Source organism: Botryllus schlosseri, chromosome 15 (genome assembly GCF_051294905.1).
Source record: "Botryllus schlosseri isolate E-star chromosome 15, Bs_hap1, whole genome shotgun sequence".
Lineage (NCBI taxonomy): Eukaryota > Metazoa > Chordata > Ascidiacea > Stolidobranchia > Styelidae > Botryllus > Botryllus schlosseri.
The window spans coordinates 3,404,644-3,423,086 of NC_137250.1; the positions used below are offsets into that span (position 1 = coordinate 3,404,644).

Here is an 18,443-nt window from a genome sequence, read left to right on the forward strand (position 1 = left end):
CAGTAGGGTTGCTGAACGCTGCTTTACCATTTCAAGTGATTTTTCGAACGTCCGTACGATCCAATACGATGGACATTTTTCATTTATCTTTGCCTTCAATTATTGAATGATTATTACTCTTGCATTAGTCGGGATGGAATTAGCGAGGTTAGCGAGATTGCTTGATTCTGTTGAAATACAAGACTGATACGCAAGGTTAGCGAGTCCAAGAGCAGATTCAGCTTAGCAGACAGGATTCGACGCCTGCTAAATCGGCACTCATTACATCGGAGTGTCGCGAAACAACTATAATCATTTACACCAGGCTACTTTTTCTTGATTATTAATCTGTAGCTGCCGATTTGAGCGCGGCCTACTTCTAGGCTTTCTGTAAGACACCGCTTACACGGATGATATGGCGAGGAGGGGCCTAGATATGTGAATGTGGTTATAATTGCATTCCCGCAGAAACTTTTCAACTTGCAATTAGGATTTTCGCGATGTATTGAGTCAGTGAGAGATTTCCTCCATATGCTGGCGGTTTAAAGTAAAATATAGGTCGACGTAAACATTCTTGCTTGTAATCCTCTACCCGCATAAGCTATAGAAATCATAATGAACGTGACGTGTAGGACTTGTCTGATACTATACGCCGGCACATATTTTCTCATTCAATACCATACTCGTCTGGTTGCGTTCAATTCAAGTACAATATTTCTATAGAGTAGGCTCCAATTATACACCATGACTAGATCGTGTAAAACAGTTTAACCGGCATAGAGAATGTATGCCATGTAGATCCTAATATAACTCCCGACTAACTATCTATATCGGTATCTCTTTCGGGTCGATCATACATAGTTTATTCGTTATTAAACATTGGAGCATTGGACTGCAGTGGCGGCTCGTCCTATAGGGCAACTGGGGCATTGCCCCACCTAAAATTCTGTTCAATAACAATTTAACCATTTATAGACGCACAGCGCTCAATATATACCGAGATCACAGCGAAACCCGCGTTCTTCTTGTGCTTTCGCTTGCAAATGCCCATACATAGAGAAGTCTCTGCGAAAATCGAATTCTCTTCTGTGTTTTCGCTTTGTGAATGCCTAGCCGGGGCTTGCCCCGGTAGCGCTCATAACAAGCTTTCACTATCTATTCTCTCAAAGCCGCGCACAATTAAACGGTGATATACTCTCTCCTATTCGTAAAATGGCCGAGCAACCGGGGCATATATGCCTGTCGCCCCTAAGGTGTGATGTAACAATCGTATCTATATCTGAACTCGGATACCGTGATATGCGTTGAGTCGACCTTTGCTGGTATAGGTCGATTTTGATGGTGTTTCACACCATGATAATTCTTGAAACTTGGTATGTCATGTCGTGATGGTGGTATTTAACACTGTCCTAAGTTTCAGGGTTTCTACTCAAAGTTTAGGGTAGTAATTCCGTTTCCAAAGTCGAGTGTGTGCTGATCCGTCATGTATCGCAAACATATTTCACGCAAAGCCGGTATTGGTCTCCATTAATTTTAACGATGCTCCTTAGCTAGATCCGTCATGAGCTTTTACATGGTATGTCTTGATTTTAGTATCGAACGCTGTGCCAAGTCTCAAGGTTGGCACTCAATGATTAGGGCAGCAATTTCGTTATCAAGTTCGAGTATGGTAGAGATGTGCGCTGATCTGACACTTAGCCTACCTAACGCATTGCAGATTTCACGCAAAAGCCGGTGTATCTGTGTTCCATACTGAGATAGGTGATGAGATGATGATATCATGAAACAGTTTACTAACATCCTCGGTTTGCATTCAAATATTTAGTTTTATTTTATATTCTCCAATGTCAATTTCACCGTGGAATGGTGGCCTTCGGGCCATTTGCTCACAATTACAACCCCTGTCAAGCGCGATAGCTGTTTCGTTTTCGATGGCGGCTAACAGCTTATCGCTTGATCAGCCTATTCCTCAGTAAATTTTACGCAAAGTTCAGCGTTGATCAATTCGTATTAATTTTGACCGTGTACCATACCGAAAACGGTCATGAGGCTACTTCTCGATGATTTCATGTAACAGTGTACCAAGTTTTCGGCTTTCATCCACGTATTTATTCGGTAATATATTTTCCGAAGGCGATTTTGCAGCAGACATATAGACAGTAGACACTATAGACCGTAAGCCGTATGTGTCGTGTCTCCAGCCTCAAGGTCAAAATCTCCCAAGCTGTTCCGGGACCGAATTTCCGAGGCTGCTATCCGTAGTTCTTCAGAATGATGTTTTGGATTCAATATGACATTTCCTTGTCCAATCTATGAGATAATAATTGCGTATGTGTCCGAACTCGTTGACCTTTCCAGTAAGGCATACGCAATCTCTCGATTTATAGTCATTTCCATTTCTGCAGATAAGTAGTCAGGTCAAGTGCGAACATGAATCGTGTTGAATCTTTGCTCCGTACGCCGTTTAGCCAGCTGCCTTTAGAGCAAAAATTAGAGGTAAAGCGACTAGGTCCGTATCAGCCTAGAAATTGCCCATTGGTCCAATCGTACGCCGGAGGAAAACGCACTCGTGCCTTTTCTTCAGCGCATTTCGATAAAAATGAATGGCTTACTTATAGCGAGGATAAAAACGCCTTGTTTTGCTTTTACTGTCTTTTATTCGACAGTGCCGGTACCGGAAGCAGTGGCTCTTGTTGGAACAAAATTGGTTATCGCGATCTGAAGCATTTGTCAGAGCGTGTGAAAGCGCACCCAAAATCCCAAAATCATTGTTTACGGGAAATTCATGTGACCATCATGAACGTTGAAAAACGCTACTGTGACGTCATATTGATAACAAGTCGCTTGCGGCCCTTGCCCCACCACCCGATATTGTCACGAGCCGCCACTGTTGGACTGTTTGAATTGCAACGATTTGCGTCACTATATATTTGATTGAATAGATTTCTGCGCATAGAAACCGGCATCAGAGGACTCAGACACCGTGTAGGTAAAACGCTTCTGGTTTGCTGAAAGTATAATGTATCAACTGATCGTGAGACTTAACATTTCATACCTTTGATTTTAAGGCATTGCATAACTAGATATACTATGGTCCTGCTACTACTGCTTCGCATGAGAAGATGAGACAATGGAAACACAGAACGCCAAAAGGCTTATGTCATAATGAAATATGAATTGCCTTTTGTTTCCCTATTTCAGTTAAGACGAATATAGCAACAATTACTTTCAGAAGAATCAGGCGAGTTTGTTTTTGTAAAAGTCCCCAACAAGAAAAGGATCATTACATTCCCTTCAGAAGTCTTCTTGGTTCCTTTCGTTACATCCAAATAAAATGTGAGTATAGTCTCTGATATGATTAACGTTTTATCATGAGACTTCCATAAATAGAGTAAAAAATCATAAGTACTGAAATCATCAGTATTGGGATGTTGCTGGAAATCTTCCAATATTCACGAAATTATCATTATTCTGAAATGCTATAAAACGCAAACGTTAACAGAGTTTGCGGCTTGATTTTGTTTTGTTGGGGAATGCTTCTTTGTATTCTCAAGGTTAGCCGACCCTGGCTTATCTATGAGCTATCTAAAAATATTATAATAATTTGATATGGATAAAGTTTTGAGTCAGACTCCAAACTGGACGTTAAGTCCCACAAACACTTAGCGGATGGTTTTCGGCAATACGAATTTACAACATGAAACAACAGAGTAGGGATCCATCCGATATAACTTTCATTGCATAATAATATGGATTCGAGCCACTCATTGAGCTCTTACCTAAATGCCGTCCCTTTTCTGAATATAATTCACCCACCTTACAAGAATTACAACTAATCAACGTAACTTATGCTCTGCCAGAAGTAATCCTCAGTACGTCCCAATGCTGGATTGTGATACATCATGGATAAAGCCAAAAATCGGTAGATCACTACATGATTATCTGATCTATTTGTTACAGCATGGTTCTGTGTATTCCGATTATGATTTTCCAAACTATGGGCAGCCGGCAGCCACCCCATTTGTTAGTGATCCGTTGCTAAGATAGAGTTGCATTTAAAACAAGTGGTTGTTTAATACACTTTGTTCAAAATATGTTTTAAACAAAGCCCTTTAAAAAATGTTTTTTTTTTCAAGTTGTATAATTATGCTATGATTGTGTAAATGTTTTCCAAAAAACATGTTGTATGAGCCTACGGACGATTACTACCCGATATAGCCGCGCGACGTATGCGATATGGGATGGTTAGAAATCTCAAAATAGTCGGTCCAACAGCTATAGTACGTAGATATTTCGTCAAAGGAGCTATATTTACCCTATATTTTAAATTGTCAATGTCAATCCACTATGACTTCACAATTGAATATTCGTGACGGCATGGCTTGAAAATAAAATAAAAAACATGCTCTAAAGTTTAGAGTCGAAACAAGGGCCTTGTTTTACACATGTTTAATTTAAATTGATTTTTGTTTTAAATGCAACTAAGCCAATAGCAATAGCAGCTAAGCCAGGGATATGAAATTCAATCAATGGTCGGATAAATTGTATACGAATTCTGGGAATCGATGCAGAGCAGTGATTCCCAAACCGCGTTCCGCTTCAGATTCTAAGATGGGCTGCAACTATTTCGTAAGTTTGTAAAATAACTAGGTAAATATTTAAATTAAGGCATATAGTTTTTATTTAAAAAGTAACATATTGCCATGATTAGGGACTGGGATACGGGTTTACTAAAAAGCGCAAGCCATACTTAAATAAAAACGGACATCATATTTTTATTAAGCACCCTAATGAGCAAGAAAGCATGATTATTCCTATTGTTACTTAAACCTCATCACGTTTTGTACGCAAATGTTATTTATTGACATTTTAGAAATGTAAACGGATAAACCTATTTATATTTGTGTCTTAGTAAAGGAATATAAAATGAGAAAATGAGATTGTTCATCTTTATTTTAGTTATGAATAGTCGAAACTTATACACAATTTGTCAAACGGCAATTTGAAACAACGCGATGACACTAAACACTGTAAATACTTGTCGGAATGGTGTGCTTGTCCATCTCCATTCATCATTTGGCTATATATATATATATAAAAACTCTTTTCCAACTTGGGCTAAACCGGGGAAATCCGTTCAAAATTTGCTTCTAAATCTCCATTCATCATTTGGTTATATATATATTTAAAAAAAAACGCTTTAGCTCATGCTCACCCTGACGGTTCTCTGTCAGGAAACCCTTGTATTACGAACTGTTTATTATAAACTGGGTAATCTTCTTTTTCAGACTCCAGATATTTTAATGAATTCGTCCGAAACCACATGTGATCAGAGCGGATATGGTACGAACTCATTTCGCAGTTAGCCCGTGTAGTGTATATCTAGCTATATATTCGTGCTAACTCTATAGCACAACTTTGACAGTCACCTGCAATTTGAGACCACTGGATTAGTGAAGCCCAAATACTTCTGAGCGACACATGTTGACGAAAACTTCATGTGTCTTGGTGTGTCCTGGCCCGGAGCGCAAATCGCTGGGGCCAAATGTTAGACCTGCACACGCTGGTTTAGCCCCCAGCAACTAAAGAAAATCAAGGGACTCGAACGATATTAGGAATATAGCGTTTTCTGGCAATTTCGAATACTGTTTAGTGTGAGTAGTAAAATCAAGAAAGATAAGTCACGTCAATAAAGAATAAAAATTTCCAGTCATTCAAATCCGTTCCTGAATATTCTACTTCAAGTTCATATACGAACTAATTTTGGGACCCTCCCAAGGGGACAGTTTTAGGTGCGGTAGTTGCGGCGTTGATAACCGGTAGGCACACAAAACAATACAACTTATCAATAAAATTCCAAAGTTTTGCAGACACTTTTTGCTCGAGCCCTTCACTGCCTAACCATGAAGTGTGTCAATTTTCGATACATAATAAAAAAAATTATTATCTACCCGAAAATGCACGTTTAGTCAATCGATTAAATCTGTCACAATCATATCGGTGACAGCAGGATACCGACTAATCACAGATTTGGGCTCTCATCCGTGGATTCAAATATCTGCTGTTCACTAGCGAAAATCCTACATTTTTGGCGCGAGGATCATCTACCTCCTATAGCAGGCGTGGGCAAATACTTTTTTCCGCGGGCCGAATGAGAAGTAAAAAATGCGTTGGCTGGTCGAGTGAAAAGTTTCAACTATCTTCTGTGGCGTAATTTATTTCTATTTCTAAATTTCATTGTTATTAAATGCTGCTCAATGAATGTGTTGAAGGATGTTAGGCAATGAGAAAGTGGCGGTTAATTAAAAAATGTCTACTTGCCGTCATGATTCGAAACAATGTTAAACATGATATATTTTCAACTCTCTTTGAGCCCATATCTACGTTCTACCATTACCAGACCTGGGCAAAGTGCGGCCCGCGGGCCAAATGCGGCCCGCGAAGCTATTTTGTGCGGCCCGCGAAAGGTTGGTTGGAATTCAAAACATAAAACTTGCTTTTTAATGACTGAAACCATAGGCTGTTTCAAATGAACAGGAAATTCGTTTACCTTGAATCCTGTTCATTAATATGCCACGGTGGTTAGACTGCCTTACGGACCTGGCAGCGTAATCCAGATTCAAAATAAAGGTGATGTGGCAAAGTATGAGTAGCAATTGAAGTCACAAGTAATCATTCTTTCCATATAGTTTAGTCCAGACCTTCCTTGTTGACATTGTCACATTACGCATTATACGGTATGTATAACGCGAAACAATAACTTCATAATGTTAATTTATTCGCTAAAAGCTTTTCGACTGACCCTCATCAGTAGCGAAACGTCAGTGATAGGGTGAATCAAATTCGAAATGTAAGAACTATTTTGTCTATATGACGTAATAATAACAAAAATAACAAAAACAAACAACTAGTAGACGGGCAAGATACGGTAGTAACGGTACAAAAAAAACGATAACGAGTACATATTCGGTTATAAATAACCGAAAACACAACACATACCATTAATGAAATATTCCAAGAGTGTAGAGGCGTTCCTTCTGGCGACAGAGAATCGGCTTTCGTAGCTTTATGATCGTAGATTCCAGGACCTTTAAATGAAAAAGAGAACGGCCACGAGCAAGTATAGAAAATTGACTGTCATTGTAATGATCAGCACATTCTGGATGGGATAAGGGATGCTGTCCAATAGCCGAATTACAAGCAGTAACTTGATCATAATCACGCATTGTGTCAACAGACTGCGATGAAGGAGTAGGAGAAACATTAGTTATTCTAATTTGCCGTGGGACATGCTGGCGAATTCTTTGCTGCAAGCGCTGAGACGTACGACCTACATACCGACTGTCACATCGGCACGTGTATTCATATATTATGTTGCTTTGATTTGTCGCAGGTAGCACATCCTTTTGTGTTGCAGGCATCAGAGATTTCGTCATGAAGATTATCTGAGGTTCTACTTGTGCAAAACAATGTTTCATATTGTGACGGGATATGTTTCCAAATCCTTAATTCGTAAAACAAGTCAATCAGTGCTCGCGATTACTATATGACTCATGTCTATCACCCATACAGGATTAACGGGAATGCCGAAAAGAAGGTTTAGGTTTAGAATTTAGAGCACTAAATATTCGCATACTGGAATCAGGAGTAAACCCATCCTTTCATTTTTTGCTGATCATGTCGCTGAGATTATGGATTTTAATTAAAGTCGGTCCTATGACAGAAGCATGAAGCACTAAGTCAAGGGAGGGCGAAGTTCAGAAAAACAGCAAGCTTCGCTTAACATAAAGGCTTTTTACCTGCACACTCCTCGGACGGCAGCGACTAAGAAAATAAGCTTTGTACTATTGCATATACATTTCAGTGGAATGGTTCTCGATTTGGGAGACGTGCAAGCATCAGAAGGGGGGCGTGAAGCCGAAGTTCATTGAAAAAATGGGGCGCGATATACCCTCAGTATGTAGTTGTTGCTACGTGTATTGTCCGACTTGGATATTTCACAATTCTCTCATCAACAGCCAGAATCTTCCATTGAAATAGCCATTGGGATTGCTAGCATTCTGGTTGAATTTTTTAATATTTTGTTATATCATGATAAGTGGGCGCGAAATTGTTCACAATCATGGAGAGAGGAGTGCCTAAAAACGTTGAGAACCACTGTTTTAGTGTCTTAATAGACGAACGGGGGTTTAAAGAGAGCTAAAATTTATCATTATTAACATTGTTTCGAATCATGACAGCTAATATATATTTCTTTTATTAACCGTCACTTTATCATTACCCAATATCAACACATTCACTGAGCAGCATTTATTAACAATGTAATTTGAAAATAAAATTAAAATACGCTGGAGAATATATCTAAATTTTATCACTTGGCCCGCCAACATATTTATTTTTCTCATTTGGCCCGCGGTGGAAAATAATTGCCCACCCTTGATTAAGAGACTAAAGCAATGATTCTCAAATTTTAGGCACGCCCCCATTTTTGATAGTGGAAAATTTCGCGCGCCCCTTATCTTGATATCACAAAATATTAAAAAAGAACAACCAGAATGCTAGCAATTCTAGCGGAGAGTTTGATGGCATGGAAGGTGATGGCTGTTGATGAGAGAATTCTGCAATATAAAAATCGGACAATACACAAAGTCATAGCTATGAGCTGAGGGGTAAATCTCGTAGAGCGTGACAAAAAATTTCGCGCCCACTTCGGATGCTTTCACGCCCCCCAGTTCGTGAACCACTGCACTGAAATGTATTTGGGATATCAAGCCTACAAAGCTTATTGTCTTGGTCGCTGCCTTTCGAGCAATGTGGAGCTTAAATAGCTATAATGTTGAGCGAAGCTGGTAGTTTTGCTGAATTTCACCCCTCTTGATGGAGTGTCTGTCTTCGTGTGTTTGTCATAAGACCTACTTTAATTAAAATCCTAAATCTCGGCGACCTGGTCGGCACAAACTAAAAGGTCATCCTCTGACTTCAGTATACAAATATTTAGAGTGCTCTAAACCAGTGGTTCTCAACCTTTTTGACCTCGCGGACCTGTAAAACTTTAAAGCAAACGTTGCGGACTGGTGAACCTTCTAAAACCAAATCCTTGCAACTTTAATGTAACATTGGAAACTTCACTTATTGATGCCTTTTCAATAATATGTATTGATACCTGGATGTCATAAAGTTTCTCCAAGGAAAGGCTGTTAAATACCATCAACCTGATTGCGATTGTTCGGTATCGTTTGAAAGAAAAGTGACTTTGCTCTTTGCTATTGGATTTATTATACTGCTAACTGTCGCTTAAGTAAACCGTCGTAATCAAAATAAAAAATAACTTGAATAAACGTCTCCGTATGATCTTACGGGCGATTTGCACCCGACATAAGCGTTGCACTCTTCTCAATAAATTTAAAATATGTTTTATTCTGTAATTAAGATTAAATTAAATCTAGAAGAAAAACTGCATTTCGGGAGTTGAGCCTGAAAGTTGACCCTTTTTTAGTCAATCAACCGCAATTTTGTGGCATATTCAGCATTTTCCGGATTTTACTCACATATTGTAAGTCTGAAAATTTTGAAAACGTGTCCACGTTTCCCGATTCCAAAATATGTTAACCCTAGGTAACAGCACTTCGTCAGTCCCACTAAAAACGATTGTCTTGGGCACCCATAGCGTGATCAACCAAACTTCTTGGGGGTTTTCCCCCAAGAACCCCGTTACGTGATTTCGATGGCCAGTAAAGTTCGAGTGGCCTGGTCGCCCTAGGCGCCGAAATTTTCTATAATGCATGAATGAATAGGTGGTAATTGCATATATATGTCTTATCCTCTCAGCCCACGTAATCAGATTTCTCAGGAGCGCTGAATGAGCTGTTGTCTTGGAAAAAGAAGGCCACGTTAATAATAATTAAACATATTCGGGCGTGCCCGTTGGTACAATTACTTCATCACATGTTGTTATTTTGTCACCCGTTGCCGCTATATAGTCAAAAGATACTGAAACGAATAAACGTATTGTACTCAAATAAGCCCATGATTCAAAATTGGTATTTCTCCACTGACAAATAATTTTTCTCTGATGGATGTTATTTGTTCTGTGGGGTGCAGATTGTGGCGACATGATAATTGGGAGTAGTAGAGAAATGGTGGATATAGCCGCATGCAAGCTTTTAACTTAAAGAAACTAACTTCTCCAATAAAATAAAGAAACAAAGGATAACGGACTTACGCATTTTGCAGAAATGCAGAGGGTAGTTCCCCTCGTGACGGATTGCTGCAAGCGATCTGATCGATATGTGGCTGTCTGATTCCCGATTTAAATGAGTTTGGTGTAGTGATATTTCTGGTGTTATTTTCGAGGCTGTAAAATTGCGTGACTCGCTATTTATGAGTGGATTGGTAACTTGTTCTGTCTGTTGATTTCAAAACTCGGCTGACCTATCGTGTCGCGATTTCCGGTTCAATTGAGTACGGTTGCTATCTGCGTGTCAAAACTCGTTTGTGGTGAATATGGTTTTATTATCAGGCGAGTAATATCAAGGTTATTGTATTCTTTGCTGTAATTTTCCACGTATGATCATCGAATCTTTCTGGATCTCTATGTTGTGTACCCCGACGGAACGGAAAAATTCGCCTGGCGTGACTCGTGGTGTAATAGCGGGTTGGTTGATTGATGTGTATATTCTGACAACGTATGATATGTTTCAAGCCTACGGTTAAGGTCACACGAATCGATGTAAAGCCCAGCTTGGTTGAATTGTCATACTTCGATGAGGGAGGGGGACTGGGGCTGTTTTCAAAGGTCACATCCAAGACTACTTACGTAACCCGCCGTCAGTCAGACGCAGAGTCGAGTGGATGTAAAATTGGTATTCTGAAACCATGCTCTGGTTGAAATTTAAAAACTCAACTGGCGCATGATTTCTCTTGTATCTCTCAATCAATGATTTCCGGTTCAATCGAGTGTGACTGCAAACTATCTGTGTGGTGTACGCGTTATCAAATCAAACTCGTTTGTGTCATTACTTCCATGGTATATCACATTGATATGACTGTAAGCAGACAGTTTTGAATAACCATATGGGGTTCGATTGTTGCTACTTGCTAGCCGCCATTTTCAAGCGGTTGTTGACGACATCCAAAGCTACTTGCCGCAGCTCAGGACAGTAGATGACGTTTGTGCCAGCAGCGAGCCTCGGTACAAACGAGCGTGAATTTGGATGGAAAAGCAACGCATTGGAGGATCTTTACTGGATTACTTTTGGATTTACGTTTATCCGGACCCGGATTTGTAGATTTTACATGCTACTCGCCTAATAATTTCGCTGGCAAATGATGTCCATTGTCCATGAATCAGCAGTGGTCGATCAAGCGTGATGCGATGATGTCAGTCGGAGTTCAAAATACTCGTTTGTATTAATTGCATAAAAGTAGTCATTTTTCTTCTGACTCGTGACTCTTGCACCGATGTGGTTCCTATATCGAGAACTACGATACTCGATTCCATTGTACGCCGACGAATCGGGGCTCGTATACTGTACATATAAGCGTGAATTCGGATGGGAGTATAGCGCATTGGATGATTTTTACTGGATTACATTTGGATTTACGCTCATCCGGACCCGGATTTTTTAGATTTTACATGCTACTCGCGGAATAATTGCGCTGGCAAGTGATGGCCATAAATCAGCCGTGATCGAGCGAGCGTGATATGATGATGTCAGTCGGGGTTTGAAATACACGTGTGGATTAATTACATCAATGTAGTCATTTTCTTCTGACTCGTGATCTTACATCGATGTGGTTCCTGTACTGAGAACTACGATACTCGATTCCATTGTACGCTGACGTATCGGGAAAGTTCGCCCCGTTTCGTAGGATACTGGTGGACTAATTTCGCTGAAACACCAGTTTAAGAATATTTGGCGTTATAATTGAGTAGTAGAAAGTAGTAGTATAGATCGCTCGCACGCGGCTATGGGGTTCTTATGGGCGGGGTGGTGACTCGCCTGAAAACCGGGGGTGGTGACTCGCCTTTTTAGACCCCCCTCTAGGCGGTGAGTCGCCATGTGTTCTTATGGGTGCGGCCGTGATTCGCCCTTTCAGGTATAGCTCGTGGCGGTGATTCGCCGTGAAAACTCGGGGTCGTGACTCGCCTTTTTTGCTATAGGCGGTGGCGGTGATTCGCCTGTCGTGTATTCTTACGCGATCTCTGGTGACTCGCCATGTGTTCTTATGGGTGCGGCCGTGAATCGCCCTTTCAGGCATCTCTCGCACGGTGTTGAATATGTATCAAGTAAATAGTCATGTGAATGAACCTTTGTTAATGTGTATATCGTAAATTATTATATATGATGTAGTTTAGTCGTGACAAATGACCGATCGTGTTCTAAGTCTTTCCTCGCTATTGATCGCTAGCTGAATAATACTTCAGATCGGATTATTCGCACCTTCCGTACCGCTGTTTCACACCTACAGAATAGTCTGCTGTTCACAGTCACAACAAGAATCACAAGTATACACATTATACATTCATTTATTACTCTGAAATCAAACTCTTCACAAAAGCACGCACAATCGTATCATTCACTTTTTTATCATCCCCAAAATTATTCAAGTATTCCTTGGCTGAAAATCCTTGAGCTCTTTTTACCAAGAATGCTATAGCATGATCTCCACACACATCCGAAGTTTTACTTTGTAATTGTTTCCCAGTCACAGAAAATTCATCCGGCTCCAGGAATTCGATTATCTGAGGTTTTAGTGGTCCGAAACCTAGTGAATCATGAAAATGAGTATCGTCATCTCTGTATATACACACCCAGTGAGACCCAGGCAAACTCGATTCGTCGTAATTAATGACGATAGCGAAATTTCCGCTAGTTGGTTTCTTTGGTAACTGGTCTACTGAATAAGTTCCTAGATATAGACTTCTTGTATCAGGATGGCTATAGAGAATATCATTGATCTCAGACGTATTCATATTTCTACGATTTGTCTCTTTTGATTCAACTGTAGAAGATGTTGAAACTCCTTCAAACATAACAAGGTTACGGAGGTTGGTAAAGGCTTCGATGTAGTCAAAACCAGATGCACAGTTCCTGTCTTATGAAGTTGATAACATCCCAAACTATTATCGGGTGTCGAATCGAACACAAAAAGAGTGTATCCATTAACATAATCTTTGCGTGAAATATTCAAAGGTGCCTCGGATTCCCAGCGACCTGTCTGAGAGAATAGTGTCATATAACCTTCGAGTCCGCCATGTTTATCAAAATCGAAATGAAATTCGCGTCCGTTAATTTGACGTCCATCCACGCTTAAAGAAAGATTTTGAACATCAAAGTGTTTAAAGTTGAATGGATTTTTGGCCCGAACACCGTTAAATGTCGTGGTCTCGACTAAACCAATTACGATCTTCTTTGGCATGGTGCCGCTAACTAACTCTCTATCAATTTTCGATAAACCCGCGGCGAATGTATGAGTTGACATTTGCAAGCGTATCCAGGGATACTTGGCAGTATTCTTCTGTAGTACAGACTTGTGTGCTAAGCTTACACTTTCAGCAATCTTCATCTGTTTGACATACACTTCCATTTCGAGTAAAACAATTTGTACATCCTCCACGCCGCCAAGCAGACAGAAATTATCTTCGTTACGTGTAAATTTCAATTTCATGTCGACGTTATCCAACATACATCTAGACTGTTCAAAAAGACCCATTCGAATTTTTCCGATCAACTCTAGCGGGGTGCTGTTTTTGGTAAGGTCTTTTCGTTTAACATACCCAGTATTCGCTGCACCAAGAACATCCATAGAGCCAGCGACGTCTTTATAAAAACCTTGTCCTTGCACAAAACTCTCCGAGGCGCCTTGAGTATCATTCAACAACCGCGAGATATAAGCTTTGTAGGCATGACAATTATCCGAATTTGTGATAACCTCATTTGAAATAGTTACATCGATTTGTTTGAAAAGAGAATCCATCATGTTATTGACAAGGCCCACTTGTGTATCATCTGCTAAATCAGTTCCATCACGTTTAGTGAGCTTCAAACGTAATCTCAAGAATGTGTTTTGTAGATCCATATATCGATCCGTCCTTGGTAATTGCACTTCCATGACATTACCTAAACTATGGGGTTTGACGACGACATATTGCGATTCCTCAATACTGGTTTGTGTGTGGGGTATACTAAATATGTTTAATCCGGAGTTATGACATTCTCTGGAACCAGCATGCATCAACATAGTTCTTAGTCGAATATATCCTGTTGTTTACGACGACGTTTGGATGAAGTGTTCTTTGACTTTGTTTTTTTCCTTTTTATAGCTTTTGGGGTTAAAATTTTATCAATCACTCGACCGCCAGCTTGTTTACTTCTCTTGATAACACTAGACTTGATCGAGTTACCCTGTAATAGATCTCTCGCTATTTCACCGCCAGTCCGTAACAATTGACCGCCAGCGTATTTCGCAATAGGTGTCACTAAACGACCAAGTGATTTAAACAAACTCCCGATACCAGAACCGGCTTGAACTCCACCGCTAAAATATCCATAACCATCACCTGTCTGGTTATAATGACGACGGACAGAATGATGATCACACGTGAAAACAACTTTCATAATCGCTTCCTTATGTTAAATGTAGCTTGCAATGAACGACTTATTATATTTATAGGTTCCCCAAACTCATCCCTGAGGTAAAGACATACAGAATCTACAACATCTTTTGAAACAGGGAAATAATACGGATTTGTCGCTATCCAATTATGTGTGACATCGCCAGGTGTCAGCGGTATAACTCGTAATAAATGCGCTAACGTATCTCCAAGTAAGTGAGGGTGAATAATATCACAATACACAAACAAATATTGACCAATCGCCGGTTCGGTTAAAGTGAAATCGATCTCCATGAGGGCTAATTCGCAATATCTCGTCGGGATGTTGTTGATGGTGAGTAGTCTGTGTTCAAAATCAGCACCAAGCATAGAGGTGGTTAACGTCACTATTTTCATCGCGCGTGGAGTGTCAATGTGGTCTCTATATCATGTACTAACTGACCGTATTGGTCCCTGATGGTGATTTTTATATCGCGGATGTGGTTAATCGACACCGGGAAATAGAACGGTTTTTCAAATACAACTTCTTGTCTCGTACACGTCTCGTTATTTACTTGGATCACACGAAGCAATTGACTCATGTAATCACCCACCGGATGATGTCGTAGTACATTGATATACACAAATAGATATCTGAGGTGGGGTTGAGTTGGTTTAGATTTGATCGACGCGACATTACATACTGGTGTCGACACTTGATCAACTACACTGAAATAATTTGTGAATATATCCGTGGGGTGGAGTGTGATATGTTTCGGATAACGAATTCGGAAAAGTTCATCGTTGATTCTTTCGGTGAAACAGTGTTTGAAACTTTCAGATAATATTCTTCGCATCAACTCGAGGTTGTTTGCATAATTCCCAAGTGGTGTTAGGTACGCTTCTACTATTCGATCTTTCTCATTATGTAGCTCCCAGAGTGCTTGATCACGATTGATTATAATTCGATCAAGAGAGTCACTGACAAAACTCATATCCATCAGCGCAAGCTCATTACAAATAATTTCATTCGGTAACACCACCGAGAATTCACCTTGGGTGCCAGACAACGTGATGTAACTCATATTGAATCAACAGCTCTACGACGGAAGCGTAGGGTTACTGTCACTGGTGCTTTTCGAAATTTAATGGGGTTGCCAGCTGCATCACGTAGATAAATTCGTATCGTTCTAAAATTGTTTCTCGCTAAAGCAAAGAAGTATGGTTTTGGGAATATGTTGATTTGGTTTTCATTCGGTTTAGCGGTTACAGTAACCACCCGTAAAAGTTGTTGCAGCTTGTTACCGTGTGGCCTTGGTTGTATCAGATCGCAATACACATAAACCTTATCAATCCGTTCCAACTTTATCGCAGGTGTAAATATAAATTCTACCACTCCGCGGCGACGAGATACAACGCGTCTAAATGTTATTATGTCCAACACAGAACCAAGCGGTATCAGTCCGTAAGGTTCGGGTGAATCATGCGTGGTACGGGGTACGGGTCCGGCGCTAGAGTCTGCGGTGTCGGTATTTATGGGTACACCCCGCTTGGGTCTTTTTTTACTCGTGACTAATCTTCTGAATGTGATTCTAAAGTCTCCGAATCCTCGTAAAATGAAAATGTCCCCCATGTAATATTTCTCGTACGATTCTAACATTTCACCGATGTTGTAATACGAGCCTTCGGGAATATAATACCGTTCGGTGTGTCCATTTGCATCGACAAATCCAAAACCGATACTTTTCGCTGTCACTTCAATTCGCGGCTGAAAGTCATGGGGGAAGGCCAGCTCACATAATCCCAGCTCATGGCGATTCATTTCTAATTCTTTGTAAAGTTCTGTTTGAAAATCTGTGCTAGTATTCGGAAATTTATCCAAACTCGCATTCGAAGGTAGAGTCAACAACATTTTATTGTTTCTTTCAACATATACGGTGAGGTGATGGATTCGGTAATAAATAACCAAGTGAAGAAGACAGTAGCGTTAAATATATTTCACGATCCACCCCGACAGAAATTTGATATAATGAAAACACGATTACACACACTAACATACAAATCTGTACAATAAACACAATCTGATTTTTCAGACTGTTCGAGACTTGACCCATGCGAGATGAGACGGAATCAGAATCCATAGTTTGGTTGAACAACATTTTCAGTGTCTATTTATACAAATCCGAGACCCAGGAATTAAATTTAGACGGGTAACCCAACCATTTTACAAGATATTGCGTTTTCTTTCCTTTCTTGCGAGTAGACAGGATTTTTTCGATATTGTAAATATTATTATTTTTAGTTATTGGTTGTAACTCTTCACGTTGGAATCTACCGTCTATAACTTCACCGTGGTAGTCTTTCAACTGATATGTAGGGGGGTCACCTTTACGACATTGAGATACGAAAAAGATTTCTTCGGTCCAACTCGCCAAGGCACTTTTTACAAAATTACCACGTGATTTCGAAATCCTGACTGGTGTGCCAATAGCTAGCTCGGGTTTTTTAGGGGTCATGTCACCGTATAACTTATGGAAAATTTGTTCTTGATTTGAATAATTAACATCCGCCGGAGGACACCCTATAGCCACGTGAAAAGTAGTGTTATACCCCTGACATATCTCAGACAGGACACTGACATAATTCAAAGTATTATTATGCGTGAAATAACGGTATAACACTTGCTTCAGAGTACGAATAACACGCTCGCATATCGATGCTTTCAGTTCACTATTTGTATGAAAATGTCGCACATTGTTCTCTTTTAAGAAAGCCTGAAACGCACGATTAGTAAACTCAGAACCCTGATCACTTTGAATAACATGAGGTATACGATCCTTAAATATTTCCTTGAACCCGCGAATAATACCTTGCGAGGTTTTGTTCTTGAGTGGATACAGATATAAAAATCGGCTGAAACAATCGATCGTCACCAACACATATTTAAAATTGTCGTTTTCTTTTGAAAGATTTTGCATATGCATGAGATCGGTTTGATACTGAACACCGAGACCGGACGTAATCACTCTAGGTCTCTTAAATTTCTTTCGATATGGAAAATGTTTTGAGTACGCATCCTTGCTCGAAAGAAACTCCTTGACTTTGGCTCTATTCCGCCCTCTAGAGAATACGTATGCACCACGGTAACTACCAGGTAGCCCTGGTGTGAAATACTTAGTATGGCTCCCATCCGTATCGTCTCGGGGTCTTGGGTGTACGACCACTTTTCGTCGGGGCATGCTGAGTCTTTACTTTGCTTCGTTGGCTACTCGGTGATGGTATAGGAATCCTTGATGGTTCACCCTTGATCAGACGTCGCAGCGCGTCCAACTCACTAGCCGAAAATAGACTCCTTTGTTCTGATATATCGATTTTCATCGGTTGATTCAGCGTGTCGTGTTTTATTTGATAACGATTTAGCGCGTCGTTATATAAGGCTAATTTTCGTTCTTGGGGTATGTTCATCTGTAATATGTCGCTCATACATTTGTCGATATCCAAATTCAATTTCTGAACGTCACCTCCGTTGATCGGGCTCGGATTTATGAAGATTTTTTTAAAAGAAGTCATTTTTTGAAAAGATTACCGAGTAAACCAGTGACGACGGGTAGGATGCTTGATAATAGAGTCATAAACATACCCCCATTCTGATTAAACATACGTTTTTTATGTCGAATAGGGATGTCTTTCCTGACAAGTCGACGTAAACTACATTTATGAGCTGATAGTCGCTTTCTTTTATACTTTGAAAGAGGGATGTTTCCGTTTAAAACGTTCTTTGTACAATCACATATACACTCGATCAATTCTTTGCTGGCTCCCGATATAATTTGCTTGCGTATCTCAGGTTTACTTTTATGTAGGAACT

At 40.1% G+C, this 18,443-nt stretch overlaps 1 protein-coding gene across 1 annotated transcript in view; it reads left to right on the plus strand.

Annotated features, from left to right (window-relative positions):
- The first annotated feature begins 5,273 nt into the window (after positions 1–5,273).
- Positions 5,274–18,443, plus strand: part of LOC145457204 (proto-oncogene tyrosine-protein kinase Src-like) — an 86,708-nt gene continuing 73,538 nt past the window's right edge. The window contains exon 1 of the mRNA XM_080335386.1: positions 5,274–5,322. Coding sequence (XP_080191512.1) covers positions 5,283–5,322 — 40 coding nt within the window. The 5' untranslated portion in view covers positions 5,274–5,282. The remainder of the gene's footprint in view (positions 5,323–18,443) is intronic.